We start from the raw sequence: 24,923 nt of genomic DNA on the forward strand, positions 1-24,923 counted from the left end.
CAGCTTATCAAGAGCTTGAGCTTTTCAAGGGAATCAAAGTCGTTCGATATGCTCCTAAAATCACCCACTTGTTGTTTGCAGATAACACATTTTTATTCTGTCGGGCCACATCGGATGATATCCTACTATCAAGGCTGTGTTAAATCTGTTCTCGGATCTTTTGGGACAAGAGATCAATTTCCATAAAAGTGGCCTTTTCTTTAGCAAGAATGTATCCTCTTTCGATTAAAGGAGGTTATGGTCCCTAATTGGCATTGATGAATCCAAGAATTCTTCTTATCTAGGAAGGAAAGTCCTAGTTCAATCAGTCTTAGCTTCAATTCCGGCATATCTCATGTCTTGCATTAAATTTCTCATTAAAATATGTAAATCTATCAATTCCATCTGTCTCAACTTTTGAATTGTTTCTTCTAGAACTGAGAAAAAAGCTTGCCTAGTGGCATGGGGCAAAATTTGCACCCCGATTGAGAAGGGAGGGTTAAGACTTAGAAAGGTTGAGGTCCACAATAAGGCTCTTCTCCTTAAACATGGATGGAGGTTAATTTCTAATGATAAAGCCCTTTGGTGATGTAGAGGAGATATCAGATGAGTTCTTGAGCCGGATGGACCAGCAGATGTCCACCCGGACTAATCGAAGATATTAAGCAGAATAGGAATTAAATATCAAATAGGAAATAGCATATGTGTTTTTTGGCCGTTTTCACGCATTTCAAATGTGAAATACCTCATCGAAGTTTTGAAATTTGAATTTGAATGTTGAATTTTGAATTTTAAATTTTGAATTTTTGTTTTCTTCTTCTGTAAGCAAGCCTCTCTCTATATAAGGGCTTTGGATTCTCCTTTGTATTAGCTTTATATTCTGAATATAAGAATTTTTCTATTTTTCTCTATTTGTGGATTCAATGTTCGTTTGTGCTAGAACGATATCTAGCCCACCTATCTTCTATTGCATCATATGGGTTGTTAAGTAATGATGGCAGAATGTTAATTTTTTTTTAAGTGACATTGAATGGGATGAGAAAGTGAAGTAGAAGATAGTCTGAGTGATGAAGATGGTTGAGAATGTAAAAGGAAAAGAGATGATAATGTGATGGTGATTTGGATGGGTATGATTCTGAAGACTTTTATGGAATGTATGCCAATCAGGATGTAACTGATGATGAAGGAAAATTTAAATTGCAGTTAGGTCAAGTATATACTGATGTGAACATGTTCAAGGCTGCTCTCCAAGATTTTATGGTGCAAGAGGATTTTCAGATGCAATTCAAGAAAAAGGAGAGAACTAGAATGACTGCTGAATGTACTGCAGATGATTGTGTTTGGAGAATTCATGCATCACCAATCATTGATGGTGTGACATACAAGATAAAGCCTTATGAAAGTAAACACACATGTGATAGGAAACATTTAAACAAGCATGCTAGAGTTGGCTGTGTTGAAAAAAATTTGCTCATCTTATCAAGGCTGATTATGAAATGAAGGCCAATGCCATTAATGAATTTCTGCATAAGAAATATCATTTTCAACTTCCTTACATGAAGGTGTATAGGGCACGTAGGGTTGCTCAAGAAATAAATGAAGGTAGCTATGAAAGGTCATATGCTCGGTTATCTGCATATGATGAGTTGGGTTTGGAGAAAAACACTGGGAGTATATTCATAATAGAGTATGAGAAAAGATAAGAACATGAGAAGTCACAAAATCCTATGTTTTGAGAGTCTTTATTTGTTTACGTGCATGTACCAAAGGTTTCTTGAAGGGGTGTAGACCATTTGTAGGTCTTGACAGCTGCCATCTCAAGGGCAAGTATGGTGGAGTACTATTGTCAACAATATTAGTGGATGGGAACAAAGGATTGTTCCCTGTTACATATGTGGTAGTAGAGGTGGAGTGCAAAGAAAGTTGGTTGCTTTTTCTGAATGTTTTACATGAGATTTTAGACTTGGAGAATTCTAATAAGTTGTTTTGACTTTTATGTCAGATAAACAAAAGGTATGTAATTTACTTTCATATTAAACTATGTTCATTGCTTATCAAGGTAGTACTTTTGTATGACTAATAACAATATCATATTGTATGTTTATGTTTTGTAGGGTCTATCAGATGCTATTGCTTCAATCTTGCCGAATTCCCACATTAGGTGTTGCAGTCGCCATCTCTATCAGAATTTCAAGAAAAAACATCCAGGTGATGCTTTTTAGAAAGCATTTTTGGGTATTCTCTTCAGTATGTACTATCAATCAGTTTAAAAAAAAATGAATGTCATCAAATCCATAGACAATGGAGCATAGCAGTGGTTGAGAACCCAAAACTTTATGGTCTAGGCATGCTTTTGATGTTGGAGTGAAGAGTGACAATATTACCAACAACATGACAAAATATTTTAACCAATGGGTATCAGCCATTAGGACCAAGCTCATTCTCACCTTAATTGATACCCTAAAGTTGAAACTAAGAGATAGAATGTATCATAAGTTTCAAAAGGGCCAAAACTTTCGGGGTACAATTACACCAATGATGAGGAAGAAACTAAACAAAATCCAGGAAGGATCAAGGGATTGCATTAGTCGTGGAGTAGGTGAAGATGAATTTGAGGTCATAGAGCTCAATGGAAAAAGGTTTGTAGTACATTTAAGAAATCACATCTATAGTTGTAAAGTGTGGGATATCACTGGGCTACCTTGTAAACATGCAGTATCAGTTATTGCAATCAAGATAGATCATATTGAAGACTACTGTGATTCATAATACATTGGGAAAAAATATATGGATGAATACAGGGAGATGGTCTGTCTGATTTGAGAGAAGATGGTCTTGTAGGTGTGGTTCAACCTCCAAATTTGAGGAGGATTCAAGGTAGACTGCACAAAAACAAGAGGAAGGATCCCAATGAGGCACCTACTGGGGAGTGCAGTTAGAGATCAACAAGCCTCAAATGTAGTAGATGCAACATGGTAAACCATAATATGAGGAAATGACAGGGGCCTCCAGTGAAGGACAAAAGGGCATCTTCTAAAAAGACAATTGGTGTGTAGGTATTACTTATTTATGCTTCAATATATACTTATCATTCTTCCCCAGGTTTAATTTCAATGCATGTTTAACTAACCATATTTATTTCTTGCTTATCTAGAAAAACATGCTAATATGAGCCAGGATGATATCAACAACTCTCAGAAAGTGACCAGGTCACTTGCTTCTACAACTACCACGGTAAAGAGTAGCCAAGCCAAGACGAAACTAGATGTAGTTGCAGTAAAGAAGAGAGCACAAAGAATGCCAACAAAGAAGAGATGAGGGTCTTATACTATTTTGATAGAATTTGTTTTTGTTATGTGAATGTTGACAATTAAATAGAGAAATGGATGTTTGTATTATTCTTAATAATTTAAGGGGTTTGAAACTGAGGGACTTCAGTTGTTAAGATGGGGTTTGATTTGGAACAATTTCGTAGACTTGATAGAATTTGTTTGTGTTGTTGGATTGGATAAAACATGAAGAACCAAAGAGGAACATAAGCATGAGAATCTGAGACTAAGAAACATCTTCATTACTAATAGAGTTCTTACAAATACCAACATCCCTCATACAAATTGTCATAACATTCATAAATTTCCATCAATTATTTTAAAATCATCATTATAAAGTTAATAATATACAACACTAATATAAATTAAATCGCAATCATCATTGTAGCAACCATCTTGTGCATTTGATTAACTATGCTCTTCAGCTGAAGATGTTTATTTTCACTTCCACCAGTCACAATTTGTTTTTTGGTGAATCTATCATCGGAGATGACCTTGTTGGAGCATCATTTGGGTACACCCATCTCCAAAAGTTATAGGCATCTACTTCACATTTGTAGTACAGCCTTCCTGGATTTTTCTCTGATTCCGATACTTTACTAAAGCTCTACATCTACAATAGCATTGCCTGTTCTCAAACTTAATATAACATCAGGTACCGTTTGTTCTAAAAGATGAGGCCATTCTTATTTGCAACACATTTGAGAAAAAAGTTGAAAATTAATTTCATATAGAAGCACAAAACAATTCAATTTGCCATTAATAGACACATGGGGATGGAACCAAAGAGGAACTTTTACTAGGAAAAAAAAAGGGGGATAGAACCAGAGAGGAAAAAAACCAAAAACGTTCCTAGCCAGGTTAAAATGGTCTCTTTCTTCTCTTGGCTATCAGCTTTTTACATGGGGATGGAACTAGAGAGGAACTTTAGGCCACTCACTAGAAACAAAAACTGAAAACATTCCTAGCCAGGAACTTTAGGGTCTCTCTCTTCCCTTGGATAAAGCTCTTGCCAATCTGAAGATTGTTCAAGTAAGTGGAACTAAAGTTTGATTTTTTTTAACCCAAATATTACCTGGGACCTAGGCAAGCCCCTAGAATTTTATTAGTTGTTAAACTAATAAAATAAGAAATACAAAGGGGGGACATAGCTCGCCTTACCCCTACCCATAAAGCAATAGGAAGACAAAACACACACTCTCAACCGAGATACTAGTACCACCCAACACAAAACAAAAGAAAAATGATTACATTCTGAAAATTGGGAGACCATCCTTGTCTTCGTGAAGGATTCTGCTAAGCTCCTGAGGGACATTTTGGCCACATTGAAAAGAAGAGTTTGAGGTGCGAGAGCAAGCCAAGTTAGCCAAGAAATCAGCAGCCCTATTACTTTCCCAAAAGGAAAAGTAAAGGTTTACCCCAAGGGAGTCTACCAGAGCAAGGACATCCTGAAACAAAAACCAACAACTCCAAATATTACAATGTTTTTGCTTAACAATTGTAACAGTGGAAGCAGAGTCAAAACTAACATGACAACCATTAAAACCCAACTCTGCACAAAGCCGAAGACCATCAAGTAAGACCCTCATTTTGGCCACTACATTGGTGCAAATCCTATAAAAATTTAAAAAGGCAGCAATCATCTTCCCCTCAGAGTCTTCGATAATACCCCCTCTACCACTAAGACCAAGATTCCCTTTACTGGCACCATCAATGTTCAGTTTAGCCATGGTAAATGGAGGGCATCAGAACACCAGCAAAGGGATCTTGAACTTGTATTTGGATGGATTAGGATTTAACACTTGCAAAACAATATCTTCCTTCATCAATAAAGGCTTTTTAAATGTTAGGGGGGTAGTGAAATTCCTTATGTTACACCCATACCTAAATCCGTACTAATTTGAACTCGTGTGTGTATTGTAGCATACCTTGGGAAGCTCCCTATGCTGGTGAGCTATTTCAGCTAACGATTAAGCTAACACATAAGATTATCGACCCAAGAACGGGGAAGCCTGTCGAAGAGAGATTCCTCAGTCAAGAGTGGGGAAGATTCATCGACAGTAAATTCACTGACTCCAAGCACTAGTCCAGAAATGAAGAGTACTGAAAAAATAATCCAGTGTCTTGTAACATTGGCACTTGGTGTCTTAATTTGAGAAGCGTGCGTTGAGATGAGGAAGTTCTTCAAAGTTCTAGAGGAAGACTTCGACTAGGTGATCATCGAACTTTAAACCTCTTAATTAGACTATGTGTAGTAGTCCACAATGATCGATGCATGAGAATAATAGGGCGTATGAACCAGAGCGTATATGTGTATGCTACCTAACTAAGTGGTACCTACCCTACTTAACACTAAACTGGGTTAAGAACACTAGGGTCATTTTACTTTAAGTAGTGTTTGGGCTGTGGGCCTAAATGAGTTAAATGACCAAATAACTTAATTTGGGACCTAAGGGCTTAGAAGCTAACCAAACAGACCCTAATATCTTTTAGACCCTAAAAGGATTCCTTTCATGACATTTGGGCATTTCTCACTCTTGAAAGCCCTAAATCGATTTGGAGAGAAAGAAGAGAAGAAGAAGAAGAGAACAAGAAGGAGAGAAGGAGGAGGAGAAGAGCTAAGCTCATCATACCTTTGGTGAGTATTCCTTTCCCCCATCTCTATTTCTCTCTCCCTCTATTGACTTCATTTTTGGATTGAGTTGGGAAGGTATGACAATTAATGGAGCTTCACCAACCCAAAAGGAGAGCCATTAGTGGAAGACATTAATGCCTTCAATGTGAGGCTAAATGAACCCATGTGATCCTCATTCTCTTTCCCATTCAAAACCCAACTCATTGGGTGAACTCTAGATTAAGGACCATTGGATTTTTGGGGGATTTTTATGGTTTGATTACTCATAGGGCTATGTATGAGGCCACATTTGGGAAGTCTAAGTGAGTCTCCCTAGACCCATTTACATCCTACCACTACCTCCCCTTCCATGTCTTAATGAGAAACCCATGTAAACCCTAGGGCTTAGGAACCCAAGGGGACTAGATGTACAAAACCTTAGTTTTAGGTGGCCATTTGGGTTAGGGAACCACTCTTGACCCATAGGTATGCCTCATTTGAGCCAAAAGACCAAGAGGACAAAACCAAATTCACCATTTGAGCACAACAGTTCACCAACAGATACAAACTAGGTTCACCGACAGATGGACCCTAGTATACCCATCTGTCGGACAGGGTGAAGTGTACCTGCCAAATACTCTCGATCAATTTACCTATAGGTAAGTCACCGACAGATACAGGGTAAAATGCATCTTCAAAATGCACCTGCTGGTCACCCTATTCCTTGAATTGATGTTCTTATTACATCTCTCTCTTATGGGGAATTAAAGCACTGATTAAGCTCATATTATATACATGCTATAGGGTATTTAACTCCACACGGGGGCATACTGGGGACAAAGGTTTCGGGCCTTGAATTGGATTGTCGATCGAAAACACAAAGTGAGTAGATTAGATACTCGACTTAATTTATGAATGTTTTTCACTTATGATATGTGAATGTCATTCATGCATTTGTTATGTTCAACATGCCAATGATGTTATATTCACTATGCTTACTTATTTAGGATTCCATATCTTATATGAATGTTAGTCTAGGGCTCGCTATGTTAGGATGCTATCATCTTAAATGCATTTTAGGACCTATGTTTACATTTGAACTGTTATGGCAAAAATATAAATGTGGATATCGGGTATGTGTTGTGACATGAATGTGAACGATGAATGAATGATGGTTATGTGAAGAGTTGAGGAAATGAATGATGATTGTGAGATGGATGTGATCAATGGGATCCAAGTGTCGTAAGTGAGCACCGAACTTAGTGTAACACCCTGCCTTTCGATTTGGGAATTAGGCCGTTAACGGTTCAAGGATCGACGTGTTTAAGGATAATGAACCAGATTTAATCAAAAGTGAGGTAAAAATGGTTTCTCATAAAATCATCACTAGTGACCATTTTCCAGAGATAATCAGCGGAAGTCTTATTTAAACCATCAAACTAACTTCTTACAGTCATCTCCAAAACTTGAAATAAAACCTTAATTAAATCCTACCATAAAGTCTCAAAATAACATTAATTCCAAAAGGTTCTAAACTGATAACAGTCCCTAATATTCTCTAATAGCAAAAATAAAAGGGCCCATCGATGTCTTCATGAGGCTCCTCTTCTCCACTCGTCCATCCACCAAGTAGGGCTTCAGGGTCGATTTCTAAAGGCACATCATCTAAAATGATATAAAGGGGTAAGCTTTTGGAAAAAAGCTTAGCAAGTACACATCATACAACCCTTCAAGTAATAAATCGAGGGTCTTGAATTAAAAGTCAATAGTGAAGAATAAATCAGAATTTAAGACAACAAATCGAATGGAGGTAAAGAATAGTTTCATGCCATGCCATGCATATGTTATATAAAAGAAAATATCTCATTTCAATTTCAACCTTCAACAATATTAATTCAACACAAAGAAAATAAAAATCAATAGAGCAATCTAAATTATGGTCTCGTAATGTGATACGGCTTGTAACGTAATAATACTCCTAACCATATTCAGATTCCATTCTAAATCTTTCATTTAAAATATTTTTGGTACAACCTATGAGAGTGTGACATATTGCACCGTAACGTAATACGGCCTGTGACGTGATACAGCCTTAAACAATATGACATTACCCATTCCGGTAGATACCACATAATTCTTTAAAATTTCATAGTCATAGAAAGACTTGTATAAATATAAGGATCCATGTGAAAACATTAATTCCATCTCATAAAATATCATGCATATTGTCAAAACCTCAATTGAATTTCATGATAGGAAAATTATGGTATTGAAACAACTCTCATGCTTTGATTTAAAGAATCTTGGTAAAACAATATATATCAAGGATCAATAAGAGAGTAGGATCATAGATCAAATAAATTCAACATTGATGGATTAAGGAATTAGATCATAGATTAATAAAAAATCAACATTGATAGATTAAGGAATTAGATTATAGGTTTACTAAAATCAACATTGATAGGAGGATTAAGATCAAATTGGAAGTCCTAGTTGGAGAGGTGGAAAAATACAAGAATTGAAGTATAATGTTTACTTACCGCTCTTGAACCAAAATAAACAATCGAACCTTTAGATACAAGGTCTTGTCTTCCCAAGCTTTGAGGAAAAGAGAGCAATGGAGAAGGGTATGAAGTTCCCCTCTTCCTTTCTCCTTTTTTTTTTTCTTTTTTTTTTTTTTCTTCTTTCTTTTCTCCTTCCATGATTTCTTTCTCTCCCCCTTTTTTTTTGTTTCTTATTTTGATCTTTCTCTCCCCCTTTCACGTTTTATGCCTCTCTCTCCCTCTTTCAACTAAATCAGACTTTCTCCCATTCTTTCCTATTTGAACTCAACTTCCACGATTTCCTTCTCTCCCCTTTTTTTTTATCTTTTTTTTTCTCTCTCTCTCTCTCTCACGTTTTTTGCTAGGGGAAAAGGGAGCTCCAGTCTCATGATTTAAAACTCTTTAATAATTCAAATCCTTTTATGATTCTTTCTAAAATTCTGAAAAGAGAAAAAGGAAAGAAGAAAGAAAGGAAAAGAGAGGAGGAAGAAGAGGACGAGAAAAGGATCAGAGTTATAGCCTCACATCTTTTTCTGGACCTGTAGTTGCAGCGTGATTATCATCCTCCATTAGAGCACTTTCAAAGCTTCGTTAGGAAATCCGATTTATCAAGCAAATGGTGAGTTGATTCTATCCCGTACAGATTTGACCTTTCTCAATTTGAAAGACCATAACTCATTCAATACATATCGAAATAGAGTGATTCTAACTTTTGTTAGTTAATAGACACTAAAATTTACAATTTTTATAGAAATAGACATCTTCCAATTTCGACTCTAAGTGGATCAAAAGTCAAGTTGAAGTTGAGTAAGGAATTTTGGAATTTTCAAATTTCAGGAGAAGTACACATTGATTAATTCGACAAACCGGTAAGTGCACTTTATGATCCCATGCTTGTATTCTAAATTCCTCTTCAATCATCTATCTGATTTATTCTCCAATGATCTATGCTCTATTCGATTTATTTCCCCAATGATCTATGGTCTATTTGATTTGACCTCCAATGAAACTATGTCTCTTTCATTTGGTCTATGATGATCTATCCTATCAAAATATTGATCTTATGATTTTAGATGATACATCTTAAGCCAACCTATGATCTATTCTAATCGGAATTGGTTGATTTGGTGAGCCTATATTTTTGGTTATTTACCATAATGATTTTATATGGTGAATATCATATGTTATGATTTAAATTCCTATAGCAATATTAGTATTGTGATTTATTTTCATGCATGTGTTTAAAGGGAGAATTTTTATGAAATTACGTTGCATATTATTTTGTGAGTTGGGGATTATGTTCTCTTATATTTTGTATGAAAAAAAGAATTATTGGTATATACCGGAATTGGTAATGTCATATTGTTTAAGGCTGTATCACGTTACAGGCTGTATTACGTTACGGGGCAATATGTCACACTCTCGTAGGTTGTACCAAAAATATTTTAAATGAAAGGTTTAGAATAGAACCTGAAAATGGTTAGGAGCTATATCACGTTACAGGCCATATCACGTTACGGGGCCATATTTCATGTTCGCCAAGAATTTATTTGAAAATGTTCGAGAGAAAATTATTTTATTACATATACATAGCAGTACCTCATTTTGTTTATGAACTTTCTATTCTATTATTACCATGATTTCCATCTAATCTTGACTGCTGCTATTCCTCAATTTGTGTCTCTAATTGGAATACTCGAATGGTTATTATATTGTGTCTTTGCTAAACTTTTTCCGAAAGCTTACCCCTTACAAATTTCAGATAATGAGCCCTTAGAACCTGGAGTCGCACTTGATGGATGGGCGATTGAAGAAGTGGAGCGACGTGATGATAATGATGGACCTTACTGTATTTGTTGTTAGAGAATATCAATGATTTTATTAGGTTTGAAATTTTGAGAATAATGAAATAATTTGAGACTTTTGGGGAAGATTTGTAATAAGGTGTAAGTTTAAATTTTTAAAGATGATTGTAACAAGGTAGATATTGTTGGATTATCTAAAGACTTCCGCTGTGTTTTGTGTTTTTTTTAGAATGGTTATGATTAGGTACACTATCACTGTAATTTGAGGCTATGACGATTTTTATTTGGTTCACACTCCGGTTCCTTTTCGCTAAGACTATCGATCTTGTGGACTATTGAAGACCTAAACCCCTTGACGGATTCAGGGTGGGGATGTTACAGAGTGGTATCAGAGTAGCAGTGGTTTTAGGATGAAAAGAGAATTAGAAACGTGAACTTAAGACATTGACATTGAACCTAGAAGAACATAGAAACTGAAGCATGAACATAGAGCAACTTGAAAAATTTCTCTGTAGTGAGCAAAACAATAGTCCAGATTTGATTCTGATGGCTGACATACTTATGAGTGGAATTTGGATCTAAAATTTTTATTGAAAGTATTTGAATATTATTATAGGACCTCAACAAAATTTCATGTAAATTGAGGATGTTTTGGTAGGTCAAATAATTATTACATTTCAGATTTACAGTTGCTGTCAAACCTGGAAACTGAGAAAGAAAAGAGCAACAGAGAGACTTAAGAGTTCGATATTTTGGGTCATATTTGGACTGGGATCACTATTAAGAGTCTTTACATTTTGGAAAAAATTGAAACAGAATTGAGTTCGGGAACCTCCCTTTCTGACTGTTTGAAAATTTTGGGACAGAATCTGCCTACAGTCAGAACACTTACTTTGGAGAATATAGAAACCTAACTTAGGAAAACCTTTTTAGTGTAATTTTTGGGTATGTTTAAAAACTCTAAGTTAGATTTCATTTAAAAATAATTTCCATTGATATTGACTTTCATAAATTTTATTTCTTAATTTCTATTGTAATCGGGCAGACTTGGAGAAAACAAGATTTTTAATGAGTCGCAATTTTGGTGTGGGTTGTCGATCTTTTATATTTGACCAGAAAACCTCCCTGATGAGCGAGACGGAGTGGCGGCAATGCACTTCTAACTGCTAGAAATCCTCCTCCACCAATTGAGAATGAACTTTGATTTATGAAATAACATGAGAATCAATGGAGATGTGTTTTAGTGAACCTTGAACTTCAAAACTGGTGGCATAAGATTTTGAACATTACACCTAGGTTTGAACTTGAACAACTTTGGTGAAACTCTTTAGTATCTTGTAGTGAGCTTGAGCGGTGGAACGGAAATGATATATATATATATATATTTTTTACCATTTGGAGAGATATTTGTGGCAAACACCATGTCAAGGACAGATAAAATATGCTTGCAGATTTGATCTTTTTTTAAATTGACGAATTTTGGTGTAATACTTGACATGAATTGATTAACCCCCAACTATGCTAGTGTTTATTATTTTGATGAGGGAATAATGATGTTTGATATGGAGGACAAGCTAAGCCTAGATTTATGGGACCCTCCAAGTTTAAAGTACACATAATTTCGGGGACGAAATTTTTTTTGAGGGGAGGATGTAATAATCAGACTTTTTTTTGAAAATCTATTGGTCGTACATGCTAAGGTAAAAACAATGTGACTTACAATGTAAGGTGCATGTATGCGAGATTATGTGATATATGACTGTATGTAGTACACACAAAAATAATTTGAATGGTTTAAACTTGCGTGATTCTACATCGATAAATGTTGAATGGTTGAGGACCAAATCAATTCTGATTCAATTCATTGGTATTCCAATTCAAGTGTGAGTGGTTTAGATATAGTCAAACCTATTCTGTATATATAATTGGCCAAAAATATAGAGATAATGATCAAGAAATTTTTAGATATTGATTTGGCTAAGGTTGCATGTTACTTTAGTTGTTCAAGAGTAATAGGTTGGTTTTGGTTCAGCTTAGTGACTCAATGTTTTAACCAAGAACCAAGCAGATTTTCTGATCTATTCAGGTAGACCATGTTGGATATTATTTATATCGATCAATAGATTTAGTCTGATCAAAGTTGAATTTTGGGAGTCTGATTTAATAAATTGGTTTTCTAAACTTAATATCTTGATCAACAAATGGATGGGCAATTAGAGAGAGTGATTCAGATTTTAAGGAAACGCCTATCGGATTTTAGATCAAAAGAAGAAAGTCCTATGAGACTGTACCATGTTATTGGTGAGAATTCTCTGGAGGAAATATGATATTCAAGAGGCTTTTGGGAAAAAGAAAATGAAATGCAATCCAAGTATCTGCAACAGTTTAGAGATCCTGATATGTAAATTTCGAGGATGAAATTTCTTTAAGGGGGTCGGATTGTAATATCCGCATTTATTTAGCGATCCAACTAATTGTAAATTTTGAGGACGAAATTTCTGTAAGGATGGTGGATTGTAATACCTGGAACAATAAGGGAGTTAATTTATATCTTTATCTGTTATGTAGATCCTATAGAAGTGACGGAAGGATGATCTGAATTCTGGGAAAGCATTGAGAGCGCTTTGGCATTGAGATAACCGATCAGGGGTTAGTACTTTTGCCTAAAATAATATTTTACTGACTTTTAGGGTGAAATAAGTCCGTACTTAGTCAAGGTTAGTTCCCAGGAGTCATTCTGGAAGTTTTACCAAAAAGGGTAAAAATGTCTTTTTCAGGGTTTTCTATAGAGAGAGAGAGAGAGAGAGAGAGAGAGAGAGAGAGACTAAAAAGGGTATTTTTGGAATTTTTCAAAACAAATAATTTAATAAGTAAATCAATAATTAATTTAATAAATGTTCGCTATTTGAATAATATGTTAATTTCTAATTAGTGCAACCAAACAGAACTTATCCTAATTTGGGCTAAACCTAAACCAGCGTAGTTCTAGTGTGAACGGGCCTAACATTTGTGGGCTTAAAAAATTATAATTTAATTATTTCAACTTAATAAAATAACATTATTTTAAAGAATTTATGCTTGGACGATTTTTATAGACTATCTAAATTTGATTTGAGTTTTGGATGAGAGGATTAAGGTGATGTGGCAATCTCCCATTGGTTGGAGACTTAGCACTAAGAGAATATTTTCTCTGCGGATAAGAGAAAATCTCCATTGAATAGAATCCTATCAAACTAAGGAAGTTAAGTTAGATTAAAACTATCAAATCTGATTTTTAATTAAAAACTCAAAGTTAAAGATTGCTTTTGAAATAATTTAAATGGAGCTCCCTTTTCCCCTAGCAAAAAACGTGAGAGAGAGAGAGAGAGAAAAATCGTGGAAGAGAAACAATAAGAAAGGAAGAAAAAGAAAAAAGGAAGAAGGAAAAGAGAAAAAGGAAAGAAGAAAGAAAGGAAAAGAGAGGAGGAAGAAGAGGACGAGAAAAGTATCAGAGTTATTGCCTCGCCTCTATTGCTGGACCTGTAGTTGCAGCGTGATTATCATCCTCCATTAGAGCACTTTCAAAGCTTCGTTAGGAAATCCGATTTGTCAAGCAAATGGTGAGTTGATTCTATCCCGTACAGATTTGACCTTTCCTTATTCGAAAGACCATAACTCACTCAATACAGATTGAAATAGAGTGATTCCAACTCTGTTAGTCAATAGACACTAAAATTTACAACTTTTACAGGAAATAGACATCTTCCAATTCCGACTCTAAGTGGATCAAAAGTCAAGTTGAAGTTGAGTAAGGAATTCTGGAATTTTCAAATTTCAGGAGAAGTACACATTGATTAATTCGACAAACCGGTAAGTGCACTTTATGATCCCATGCTTGTATTCTAAATTTCTCTTCGATCATCTATTTGATTTATTCTCTAATGATCTACGCTCTATTCGATTTATTTCCCCAATGATCTATGGTCTATTTTTTTTGACCTCCAATGAAACTATGTCTATTTCATTTGGTCTATGATGATCTATCCTATCAAAATACTGATCTCATGATTTTAGATGATACATCTTAAGCCAACCTATGAACTATTCTAATCGGAATCGGTTGATTTGGTGAGCCTATATTTTTTGTTGTTTACCATAATGATGTTATATGGTGAATATCATATGTCATGATTTAAATTCCTATAGCAATATTAGTATTGTGATTTATTTTCATGCATGTGTTTAAAGGGAGAATTTTTATGAAATTACGTTGCATATTATTTTGTGAGTTGGGGATTATGTTCTCTTATATTTTGTATGAAAAAAAAAATTATTGGTATCTACCGAAATGGGTAATGTCATATTGTTTAAGGCTGTATCACGTTACAGGCCGTATTACGTTACGGGGTAATATGTCACACTCTCGTAGGTTGTACCAAAAATATTTTAAATGAAAGGTTTAGAATGGAATCTGAAAATGGTTAGGAGCTGTATCACGTTACAGGTCGTATCACGTTACGGGGCCATATTTCATGTTCAGCAAGAATTTATTTGAAAATGTTCGAGAGAAAATTATTTTATTGCATATACATAGCATTACCTCAGCTTGTTTATGATCTTCTATTCTATTATCACCATGATTTCCATCTAATCTTGACTGCTGTTATTCCTCAGTTTGTATCTCTAATTGGAATACTCGAATGGTTATTATATTGTGTCATTGCTAAGCTTTTTTCCGAAAGCTTACCCATTACAAATTTTAGATAATGAGCCCTTAGAACCTGGAGTCGCACTTGGTGGATGGGCAACCGAAGAAGTGGAGCGACGTGATGATAATGATGGACCTTACTGTATTTGCTGTTAGAGGATATCAATGATTTTATTAGGTTTGAAATTTTGGGAATAATGAATTAATTTGAGACTTTTGGGGAAGATTTGTAATAAGGTGTAAGTTTAAATTTTTAAAGATGATTGTAACAAGGTAGATATTGTTGGATTATCTAAAGACTTCTGCTGTGTTTTAATTTTTTTAGAATGGTTATGATTAGGTACACTGCCACTATAATTTGAGGCTATGACGATTGTTATTTGGTTCACACTCTGATTCCTTTTCACTAAGACTATCGATCTTGTGGACCGTTAACGACCTAAACCCCTTGACGGATTTAGGGTGGGGGCGTTACACTTAGGATCACCAAGTGATATTAAAATTGTATAGGCATGTGTAAGCTAGAGGGGTGAGAGAATAGTGAGACCAAATGACGTACTATGGAATCGACCTCGGCCTACAAATGTGTGTACCCTAATATGCACCCCCCCCCCCCCCCCCCCCCCCCCCGGTGGGGGGGGGGGGGGGGGGTGCCCCCCCCCGCCCCCCCCCCCCCCCCCCCCCCCCCCCCCCCCCCCCCCCCCCCCCCACCCCCCCCCCCCCCCCCCCCCCCCCCCCCCCCCCCCCCCCCCCCCCCCCCCCCCCCCCCCCCCCCCCCCCCCCCCCCCCCCCCCCCCCCCCCCCCCCCCCCCCCCCCCCCCCCCCCCCCCCCCCCCCCCCCCCCCCCCCCCCCCCCCCCCCCCCCCCCCCCCCCCCCCCCCCCCCCCCCCCCCCCCCCCCCCCCCCCCCCCCCCCCCCCCCCCCCCAACCCCCTCCCCCCCCCCCCCCCCCCCCCCCTCCTTCCCCCCCCCCCCCCCCCCCCCCCCCCCCCCCCCCCCCCCCCCCCCCCCCCCCCCCCCCCCCCCCCCCCCCCCCCCCCCCCCCCCCCCCCCCCCCCCCCCCCCCCCCCCCCCCCCCCAAAGCCCCCCCCCCCCCCCCCCCCGACCCCCCCCCACCCCCCCCCCCCCCCCCCCCCCCCCCCCCCCCCCCCCCCCCCCCCCCCCCCCCCCCCCCCAACCCCCCCCCCCCCCCCCCCCCCCCCCCCAAACACAACCCCTTCCCTCCCCCCCCCCCCCCCCCCCCCCCCCCCCCCCCCCCCCCCCCCCCCCCCCCCCCCCCCCCCCCCCCCCCCCCCCCCCCCCCCCCCCCCCCCCCCCCCCCCCCCCCCCCCCCCCCCCCCCCCCCCCCCCCCCCCCCCCCCCCCCCCCCCCCCCCCCCCCCCCCCCCCCCCCCCTTTTGGTTTTTTTTTAAAAACTAACCCACCACCCCCCCCCCCCCCCCCCCCCACCCCCCCCCCCCCCCCCCCCCCCCCCCCCCCCCCACACCCGCGGTTTGGGGTTGGGGGTGGGGGGGGCCCCCCCCCCCCCCCCCAAAACCCCCACCCCCAAAAAAAAACCCCCCCCCCCCCCCCCAAACCCACCCCCCCCCCCCCCCCCCCCCCCCCCCCCCCCCCCCCCCCCCCCCCCCCCCCCCCCGTTGGGGGGAAATAATGGGGTTGTGGTGAAAAAAAAAATCCCCAAAACTCTATATAAAAAAAGGTAAAAAAAGAGGGGTAAAGGGAGTAATAAATAAAAAAAAATAATAAATAAATATATTAATAATAATATCCAAAAAAAAAAAAAAAAAAAAAAAAAAAAAAAAAAAAAAAAAAAAAAAAAAAAAAAAAAAAAAAAAAAAAAAAAAAAAAAAAAAAGGGGGGGGGGGGGGCCCCCCCCCCCCCCCCCCCACCCCCCCCCCCCCCCCCCCCCCCCCCCCCCCCCCCCCCCCCCCCCCCCCCCCCCCCCCCCCCGGCCCGGGGGGGCGCCCCCCCCCCCCCGGGGGGGGGCGGCCCCCCGGCCCCGGGGCCCCGGGCCCCCCCCCGGGGAAAACCCCCCCCCCCCCCCCCCCCCCCCCCCCCGGGGTGGGTCCCCTTCCTTCTTCTTCTTCTTCCCCCTCCCTCCCCCCCCCCCCCCCCCCCCCTTTCCCCCCCCCTTCCCCCCCCCCCCCCCCCCCCCCCCCCCCCCCCCCCCCCCCCCCCATTCCCTTCTCCTTCCCCCCCCCCTCTTTCTTTTTCCTTCCCCCCCCCCCCCCCCCGTGGCCCCCCCCCCCCCGGGGGGGGGGGGAGAAAAACCCCACCCAAAGAAAAAAACCCACCCCCCCCCCCCCCCCCCCCCCCCCCCCCCGGGGGGGGGGTTTTGGGAGAAAAAAAAAGGGGGCGGGGGGCCCCCCCCCCCCCCTTCCCCCGGCGCGGCCCCCCCCCCCCCCCCCCCCCCCCCCCCCCCCCCCCCCCCCCCCCCCCCCCCCCCCCCCCCCCCCCCCCCCCCCCCCCCCCCCCCCCCCCCCCCCCCCCCCCCCCCCCCCCCCCCCCCCCCCCCCCCCCCCCCCCCCCCCCCCCCCCCCCCCCCCCCCCCCCCCCCCCCCCCCCCCCCCCCCCCCCCCCCCCCCCCCCCCCCCCCCCCCCCCCCCCCCCCCCCCCCCCCCCCCCCCCCCCCCCCCCCCCCCCCCCCCCCCCCCCCCCCCCCCCCCCCCCCCCCCCCCCCCCCCCCCCCCCCCCCCCCCCCCCCCCCCCCCCCCCCCCCCCCCCCCCCCCCCCCCCCCCCCCCCCCCCCCCCCCCCCCCCCCCCGGGGGCCCCCCCCCCCCCCCCCCCCCCCCCCCCCCCCCCCCCCCCCCCCCCCCCCCCCCCCCCCCCCCCCCCCCCCCCCCCCCCCCCCCCCCCCCCCCCCCCCCCCCCCCCCCCCCCCCCCCCCCCCCCCCCCCCCCCCCCCCCCCCCCCCCCCCCCCCCCCCCCCCCCCCCCCCCCCCCCCCCCCCCCCCCCCCCCCCCCCCCCCCCCCCCCCCCCCCCCCCCCCCCCCCCCCCCCCCCCCCCCCCCCCCCCCCCCCCCCCCCCCCCCCCCCCCCCCCCCCCCCCCCCCCCCCCCCCCCCCCCCCCCCCCCCCCCCCCCCCCCCCCCCCCCCCCCCCCCCCCCCCCCCCGGCCCCCCCCCCCCCCGGGGGGCGCCCCCCCCCCCCCCCCCCCCCCCCCCCCCCCCCCCCCCCCCCCCCCCCCCCCCCCCCCCCCCCCCCCCCCCCCCCCCCCCCCCCCCCCCCCCCCCCCCCCCCCCCCCCCCCCCCCCCCCCCCCCCCCCCCCCCCCCCCCCCCCCCCCCCCCCCCCCCCCCCCCCCCCCCAGGCGGGTGAGAGAATAGTGAGACCAAATGACGTACTATGGAATCGACCTCTGGCCTACAAATGTGTGTACCCTAATATGCATATAGTTGTATGCTAGTTAAGATGGTTTTACAAGTAGTGCTACGACCCTTACCAATAGGGATTTACGTGATGGATAGTCCTCCCGGGGAAATCAGCTAGACCGATTAAGGTACTGGGAGAAGTGAAATCGAACAAGGTACCAGACCGTGGTAGTAGGACTAAACATTGTGGGTTTGCTAGGTAAACCAGCGAGGCCGAATGAGGTACCAGACTGATAGGCTCCCAATACAACTCAGGTTTGTCATTGCACGGGCCGAGGATGCTACCTATGGTGTTACACCCGCACCCCAAATACACCCCCTAAACCCAAGGCGGTTTATACCTTTACCTAAGGGCAATGCCACGGTAGCACTGGCCAACACCTGTGACCTTAGACTTAAAATAATATTATAGGGATCCCCTCGAAGACCTGGAAGTGTGGGCCAAAGCCCCATGATTTTTCTTAAAGTTTGGGCCTTGACAGCAGTATCGGAGTCACGAACAGACTCACTCGTACTGAATCCGCTCGAGGATCCGCCTATGCTGTCATCTGCCTTTTTGATTCCTTTTCCCGTGGGACCCACATCCTCGTATCCTGGACACTATAATTAGACCTTTAGACCATATGGACCCCTACCCTTACCATTAGAAGGTTAGTTGAACCATGAGAATGGGCCCACAAAGCATAACTTAAATGAATAATGGGTTTTATATACCCTAACCTAAACCAAACAGACCTTAGTGGACAATTAAGTCCTATGGACTTAGGGTGCACCCCAAACATAACCTAATGGACCTAATAGTTATGACTAAGGCCAAACAAACCCTAAGACCTAACTAAAACCCATCTAAAGACTTAAGGGCCACTAGTCCCCCCAAACATGGCCTAAGGCCCATTTGACCCTTAAAAGGATAAGAGAATCCTTATTCTCTTATCTCTCCCCCTCCCAAGTAAACCGTGGAGGAGAAGAGACAAGAGAAGAAGGAGAAGAAGAAGTAGAAGTAAGAGAGGAATAGGAGGGCAAGGGAAGAAGATGGAAGCCATGCCAAGATGGTTGGCTGACCCACATCTCCTCCCCAAGCTGACTCCAAGGGAGAAGAAAAAGAGGAGGGGAATAGATGGAGAGGATGGTTGGAAGGAGAATTTCACCAAGGTAAGACTCCAAGCTTGGAATCTCTCTCTCCATTTTCATTTTGTATTTTGGTAGAAGTTCTTGAGCTTGAGCTAACCTAGGGTTCCATTTGGGACTCAAGGTGATGCTTGACCCTAATTGGGAGCTCTAATGGAGCTAATCTAGACCTCTAGGTGTTGCAATGCAGCCATTATTGGTGAACCCTTGGACTTATTTGAGACCAAACCTTATAGGATCTTGGATCCATGAGGTGAACCTAGGATCTAGTGACCCTAGGAAGGCTTAGACACCTCTCCTTGTCCCAAGAGCTTGAGGCACTCCAAGCTTCAAGCTGGAGCCAAAGCCCTCTGAAATCTCAAAAGAGACTACCGGCGGACGAACGGCTGGATCCACTAATCGTGGTACCATCTGTCAGTCACCCAGTATAACCCCTGTGTGTTGGACTGCCCGAATGAAGGAACGGACTCATGTCTGTTGCATTCACCCGAGGCCAGTTGCTCTCGGGTATGTCTCAGGGATTGAACCGATGCAGGGGTGGACCCAAGAAGCACATCCGCCCGTTGATCTACTCCCTTTTAGTTGTATCTCTGGTATCGAACAGATGCACCACCGGATCCAAGTAAGAAGTTCTGCTCATGGGTCCGCTCGCTCTATTTTACTTTTTAGCCTGAACGGAGTCAGGGATGGACTCACCTCTGCTAAAACCGTCCGTGAGTCTGCTCATACTGTCTTGGCTGAAATCTGGTTTTAACCTCAAGGGCCTAGCATGGGACCCTTCTATGCATGCTTTAATGATTATTTTTGTATTCCTAGGCTACCCAACTCGATGGATAGTGGGGAGCCCAGGTGAGATTCATGTCAACCACACACGGCGACGCCCGTGTTAGGTAAGTGGGTTCTGGGTGATTTGTTGGGCTTGAATATATATATTTAATATGAAATCTTAAGCATGCTATTATATATTTATAAGCATTGTGCTCATTACTTTATTATCCAAATGTGATCTGCTATGAATGTGATAGTATGCTCACCATTGTATCGGGCTACGGTGTCAGGTGTGCCGATAACGAAACCCTAATTTATTTAAATTATGAAAACTGCTATATGTCATCCTGATCTGTATGTGTCATGTCGTGTTGGTACCCAGGTACTAGATGGAATGGGACGTTAATGTACCCGGAATACCTCTCGGGACGATAGGACTTGCATATAGTATATCTGTGGCTAGGATACTTGTTCCCTTATGCTACGACCCTTGCCAATAGGGGTTTATGTGTTAGATAGTCTGAGCACCTGTGGTCTGTGAAGGTGAGAGAGGCCAGGACAGGTGTAGTGATGGCTATCGCGGTCTGCCACTGGGTGGTCATGATGGCTTCTACCGGCGTAGGTCCCCTCGTGATAATTGAGGTTTCACTGGGGCAATAGGATAAGTGACCCTCAGTGTCTCCTGAGTTATCACAGTAGCATACACTTGATCGCTAGAATTATGTGCTAGGAGGAAAATGAATCTAACATCAGCATGCATCATTCTGCTTGATGTTGTTTGTGTGATGTATGCGCATTCCCCTTTGCTCCCTCACTAGTTAGTGTAGCTAACCCCATTGCGCAACCCCTTTTCATTTGTTATGCAGGAGTTACTACTTAGATGAGCACCGTTGGATGCGAATCAAGTGGAGCCGATGACTGTGACTTGGATGTAGACGTACACCCAAGATTGGTGCCCTTATGACAATTATTTATCATTTAATTTTCAGTCTTCATTCCACACTCATGTATAAACTATGTATTTAATTATAGAAGAGTTTGAATGGTTACATTTATAAACAGTGTATTATGTGTTATCATTAGAGAACCGATGCTCTATAATTTCACATGATTTAATTAAATTTTGCTTCTGCTAACTTTGTATTTGGGAACAACTTATTCCATATTGGTACGTTCCTTTCTGTTATCAATATGTGATGATAGGGTGGACTGTGGCTCGAGACACTATATCTGTGATCCTGGTAGGTAGTGGGATGACACGGGTTATCCTAGTCACCCCCTATGTAGCAGTATATATATTACATCGGGAAGGGGGCGTGATAGAGTGGTTTCAGAGCAATGATGCTCTGCACCAACCACGGTCCAGTGTAATCTCTTGATTTACTCTCCACAATTAGGTTCTAAATTAAAAACCTCAAGAACATAAATGATTGTGTGTAGACTTAGGGGGAAGACTGATTGGAGTGATAATAAGAACCTAGATAATAATAGGTAACATGGAACTTAGAACTTGAAACATAGGCTATTGATTAATAATTATTCAATTGCTTGGTGGAGTCCTAAGTAGATACTAGCTTGGTAAGTATATGCTATAATTTATAAACGGTAATGAATTAAACATAACCAACCCATAATAATCCATAATGATCTAAACAAGGAAGAATTAAGTAAATATATATATATATATATATAGACTAATTACAATTTCCATATTGTTCCAATCCTTCCTTGAAGCCAATCAAGCCTTTCCCAACTTTAAACCTGTGACTTCATTCATTCCAACCTGAACAGGTAAAAGCATATAAATTCAACCATCAATTTGTTCCAAATTCTCTGTTGGGACACAATAATGCCTATTTTAACTTCAAGCACAAGGTTTCAAAGATCCAACCCAAAACATCTGATTGTTCCACCCAAACCAAGGGTACATTCATTCACCAAAATTAAAATGTTCTAAAAGTTCACCGTACCAACTGACTAGAAGAAAAGAAAAGTGCAAGAAAACTAAAAGGAAAAGCCAAAAGAAAATAGTTCCAACATCCACAAATATCCATCAAAAGACAAGAAACTAAGAGGATTGATCCATTATAACTTCAGAGAACTACTGGAGAAGAACTGAGCTAGGCATCTACACCATCGCGACCCAGGAAGACATTAATATCAATCACTCCTTGCTCTATGCCCTCTATGTAATGATCCCAATCCAAGGACCACGTGGGGCCCATGACACCAGAGTCCAATCAGGACCGCATAGGAAAACATTAGGTTAAGCATTCAATATAATCAAAGTGCATAAAATTAAAGACATAACAGTAAGCGGACGATAACGATTTAAAACTTAAAACATGGTACTGATGGCTCTAATATCTACAATCCATATTCTCCAAGGAGAGGAACAGAACTTCAAAATAAATACAGTCATCCGGATTCAAGATCCTCCTTCAAAATAAATATCTTTTATGACAACAAAGTTCTATATATTTCAAAGTAATAGACTCCAAAAATGATCCTCAGATCATCAGTCTTCATCTTGCTCGACGATAGCAATACCCTTGTCCTTATTCATGCCTGTCTTATCTGTAAAAAGATTATCATTCGAGGAATGAGCTATCGCCCAGTAAGAAATAACATTGTCAATCATGCTCACAATATACATGCAATTAAAATTTCATTTTCTATCCATAAGCATGGTATCATTTCTTATCATTTGAATAATAATCATTCAATCAGTCAATTTCCATAAACTTTTCAATCATTTATCTATCTGTAACATTTCATTCATTTTATCATTTTTCATTTCATTTCAGTCTTAAATCTTCATCTAGTATATATCCGTCATACTACCGAAGTAGCTCTAGTTACAAACCACTAGAATGGGTTCAGTCATACCATCGAAATGGCTCCAGTTACAAACCACTAGAATGGGTTCAGTTATGACCTCAACACCCATCTTCATAGGCACTTCATGAGCACCGGGTTGTATGTTGGTCGTGCCCGTCAGCACATAACTTTCTTTTCATTTTCATTCTTTGTTAATCATTTTCAGTCATCATTCATAGAATCATGTACCATTTACATTCCCATTAATAATCCATAAGATCATTCAATATTCAAGCATATAGAGACCTATCATAGTCATATCAAGAAATCTTTACTAAATATCACCATAAACATTGCATAAACATAAATGTTTTCAATCTACAATATTAACCATCGATTAACAATGCTTCCTTACCGACACTTTCGCATTCCAATCGTCCAATTAATGTTGGCTTTTCGAGGGTCCTTCTTCTTCAAATAAAAACCCCAAAACTTAGGGTTCTTATCTCTGATCCTCAAACAAGCTCACAATCTCTTCAATCCAAGATAGGTTCTAGTGGGAATCATCAAATTGTGAAATTCTGTTTTGTCACTGTTTTACCTACAGTGATATAAAAATACAAAATGAATACTTAAGTTGCTTAATATTGAACAAGGTCAGTGGATAATGAAAGCTAACATCCATGTATTTATTTCATAATAAGACCATACATCTTGAAACCCCTCCTAACATAGAGTTCCCAATACTTCAAAAACACCCTTCTGACTAAGACAGAATTGGAGTCATCAACTTATAAAAATCACAAATCCATTCTCCTGAATTCAAATGTCATAAATATTTTTGGAGGATTTATAAGACTGATAAAGTTCATTTAGTCCAAAAATTAGGTCAAAATTAAGAGTATAAGTACCTCAAACACATCTCTCAATCTCGGGTACAGAAAACTACCCTAATAGTGACCTGTCTGGGAGCAAGAATTTATAAACATATCAAATGAACTCATTTCTTAATGAAATTTTCAGAAGATCATATTAACACATAGATATACTCACAATAATTATTTAAGACCATGAATCGATCTCTATATATAGTAGATAGCATGAACAATCTTGGGCTACTGTTCTGCCCAACCCAGAAATTTCAAAACCAAGAAAAATCAGTTACTTTTTCTCTCCTCACCTCTTGTATCCGAATTTTTCATGCTTCACTACCATGATTTAAATTTAAAAAAACATCAATATAACATGCATAATGTATGCCTTAATCCATATAAAATTCATAATGTATCCTCAAGCATCAAAGCCCTATTCTTCCATCCCATTTAGGAAATCTTCTCTCAAGAGACAAAAATTCAGAATTCAAGGATGGGGAACCTACCTTGTTGAAGAACCGAGTCTTGATCCTAGCTTTAGCCCTTCACTCCACCATATTCCAAGCTCCAATCTTCAACTCAGCCTTGGAACTCTTCTCACAAAACCCTAGAATTTGAACTCTCAAATCCCAAAAGGACTCACTCCCCCCTTCCACGATTTTCCTACCCTCTCTTTTCTTTTCTTGTTTTTCTTTCTCTTCTCTCTTTCTTAGAATAACTCTCCCTCTTTCTTAAAATGACTCTCTCTCTCTTTCTTAGATTTATCTCACTTGAAATTTCCCTTATGCCCCTCCATTATCTTCTTCTTTCCCATCTTATCACCTCATTAATTTTCTTCTTACTTGAGATCTCCTTTATGCCCTTCCATTACCTTCTTCTTTGTTATTATATCCCCTCATTATTATATATCTTACTTGAAATCTCCCTTTTGCCCTCACTTAACTCTTCTTTTCCTTTTTTCTTTGAACCAAAAAGTAATTCAAAAGAACCACATGAACCAAAAAGTAAAC

At 42.0% G+C, this 24,923-nt stretch overlaps 1 protein-coding gene across 1 annotated transcript; it reads right to left on the reverse strand.

The window, feature by feature from the left end:
* Positions 1 to 4,555: 4,555 nt before the first annotated feature.
* On the reverse strand, positions 4,556 to 5,038 carry LOC122647215. Its single transcript, XM_043840666.1, has 2 exons — positions 4,838 to 5,038; positions 4,556 to 4,756 (listed from the first exon to the last, which is right to left on the reverse strand). Exons 1-2 carry the CDS (start codon positions 5,036 to 5,038, stop codon positions 4,556 to 4,558), a joined length of 402 nt encoding a protein of 133 aa, XP_043696601.1.
* Positions 5,039 to 24,923: the final 19,885 nt, after the last annotated feature.

The sequence above is a fragment of the Telopea speciosissima genome, unplaced genomic scaffold, assembly GCF_018873765.1.
Source record: "Telopea speciosissima isolate NSW1024214 ecotype Mountain lineage unplaced genomic scaffold, Tspe_v1 Tspe_v1.0014, whole genome shotgun sequence".
Classification (NCBI taxonomy): domain Eukaryota; kingdom Viridiplantae; phylum Streptophyta; class Magnoliopsida; order Proteales; family Proteaceae; genus Telopea; species Telopea speciosissima.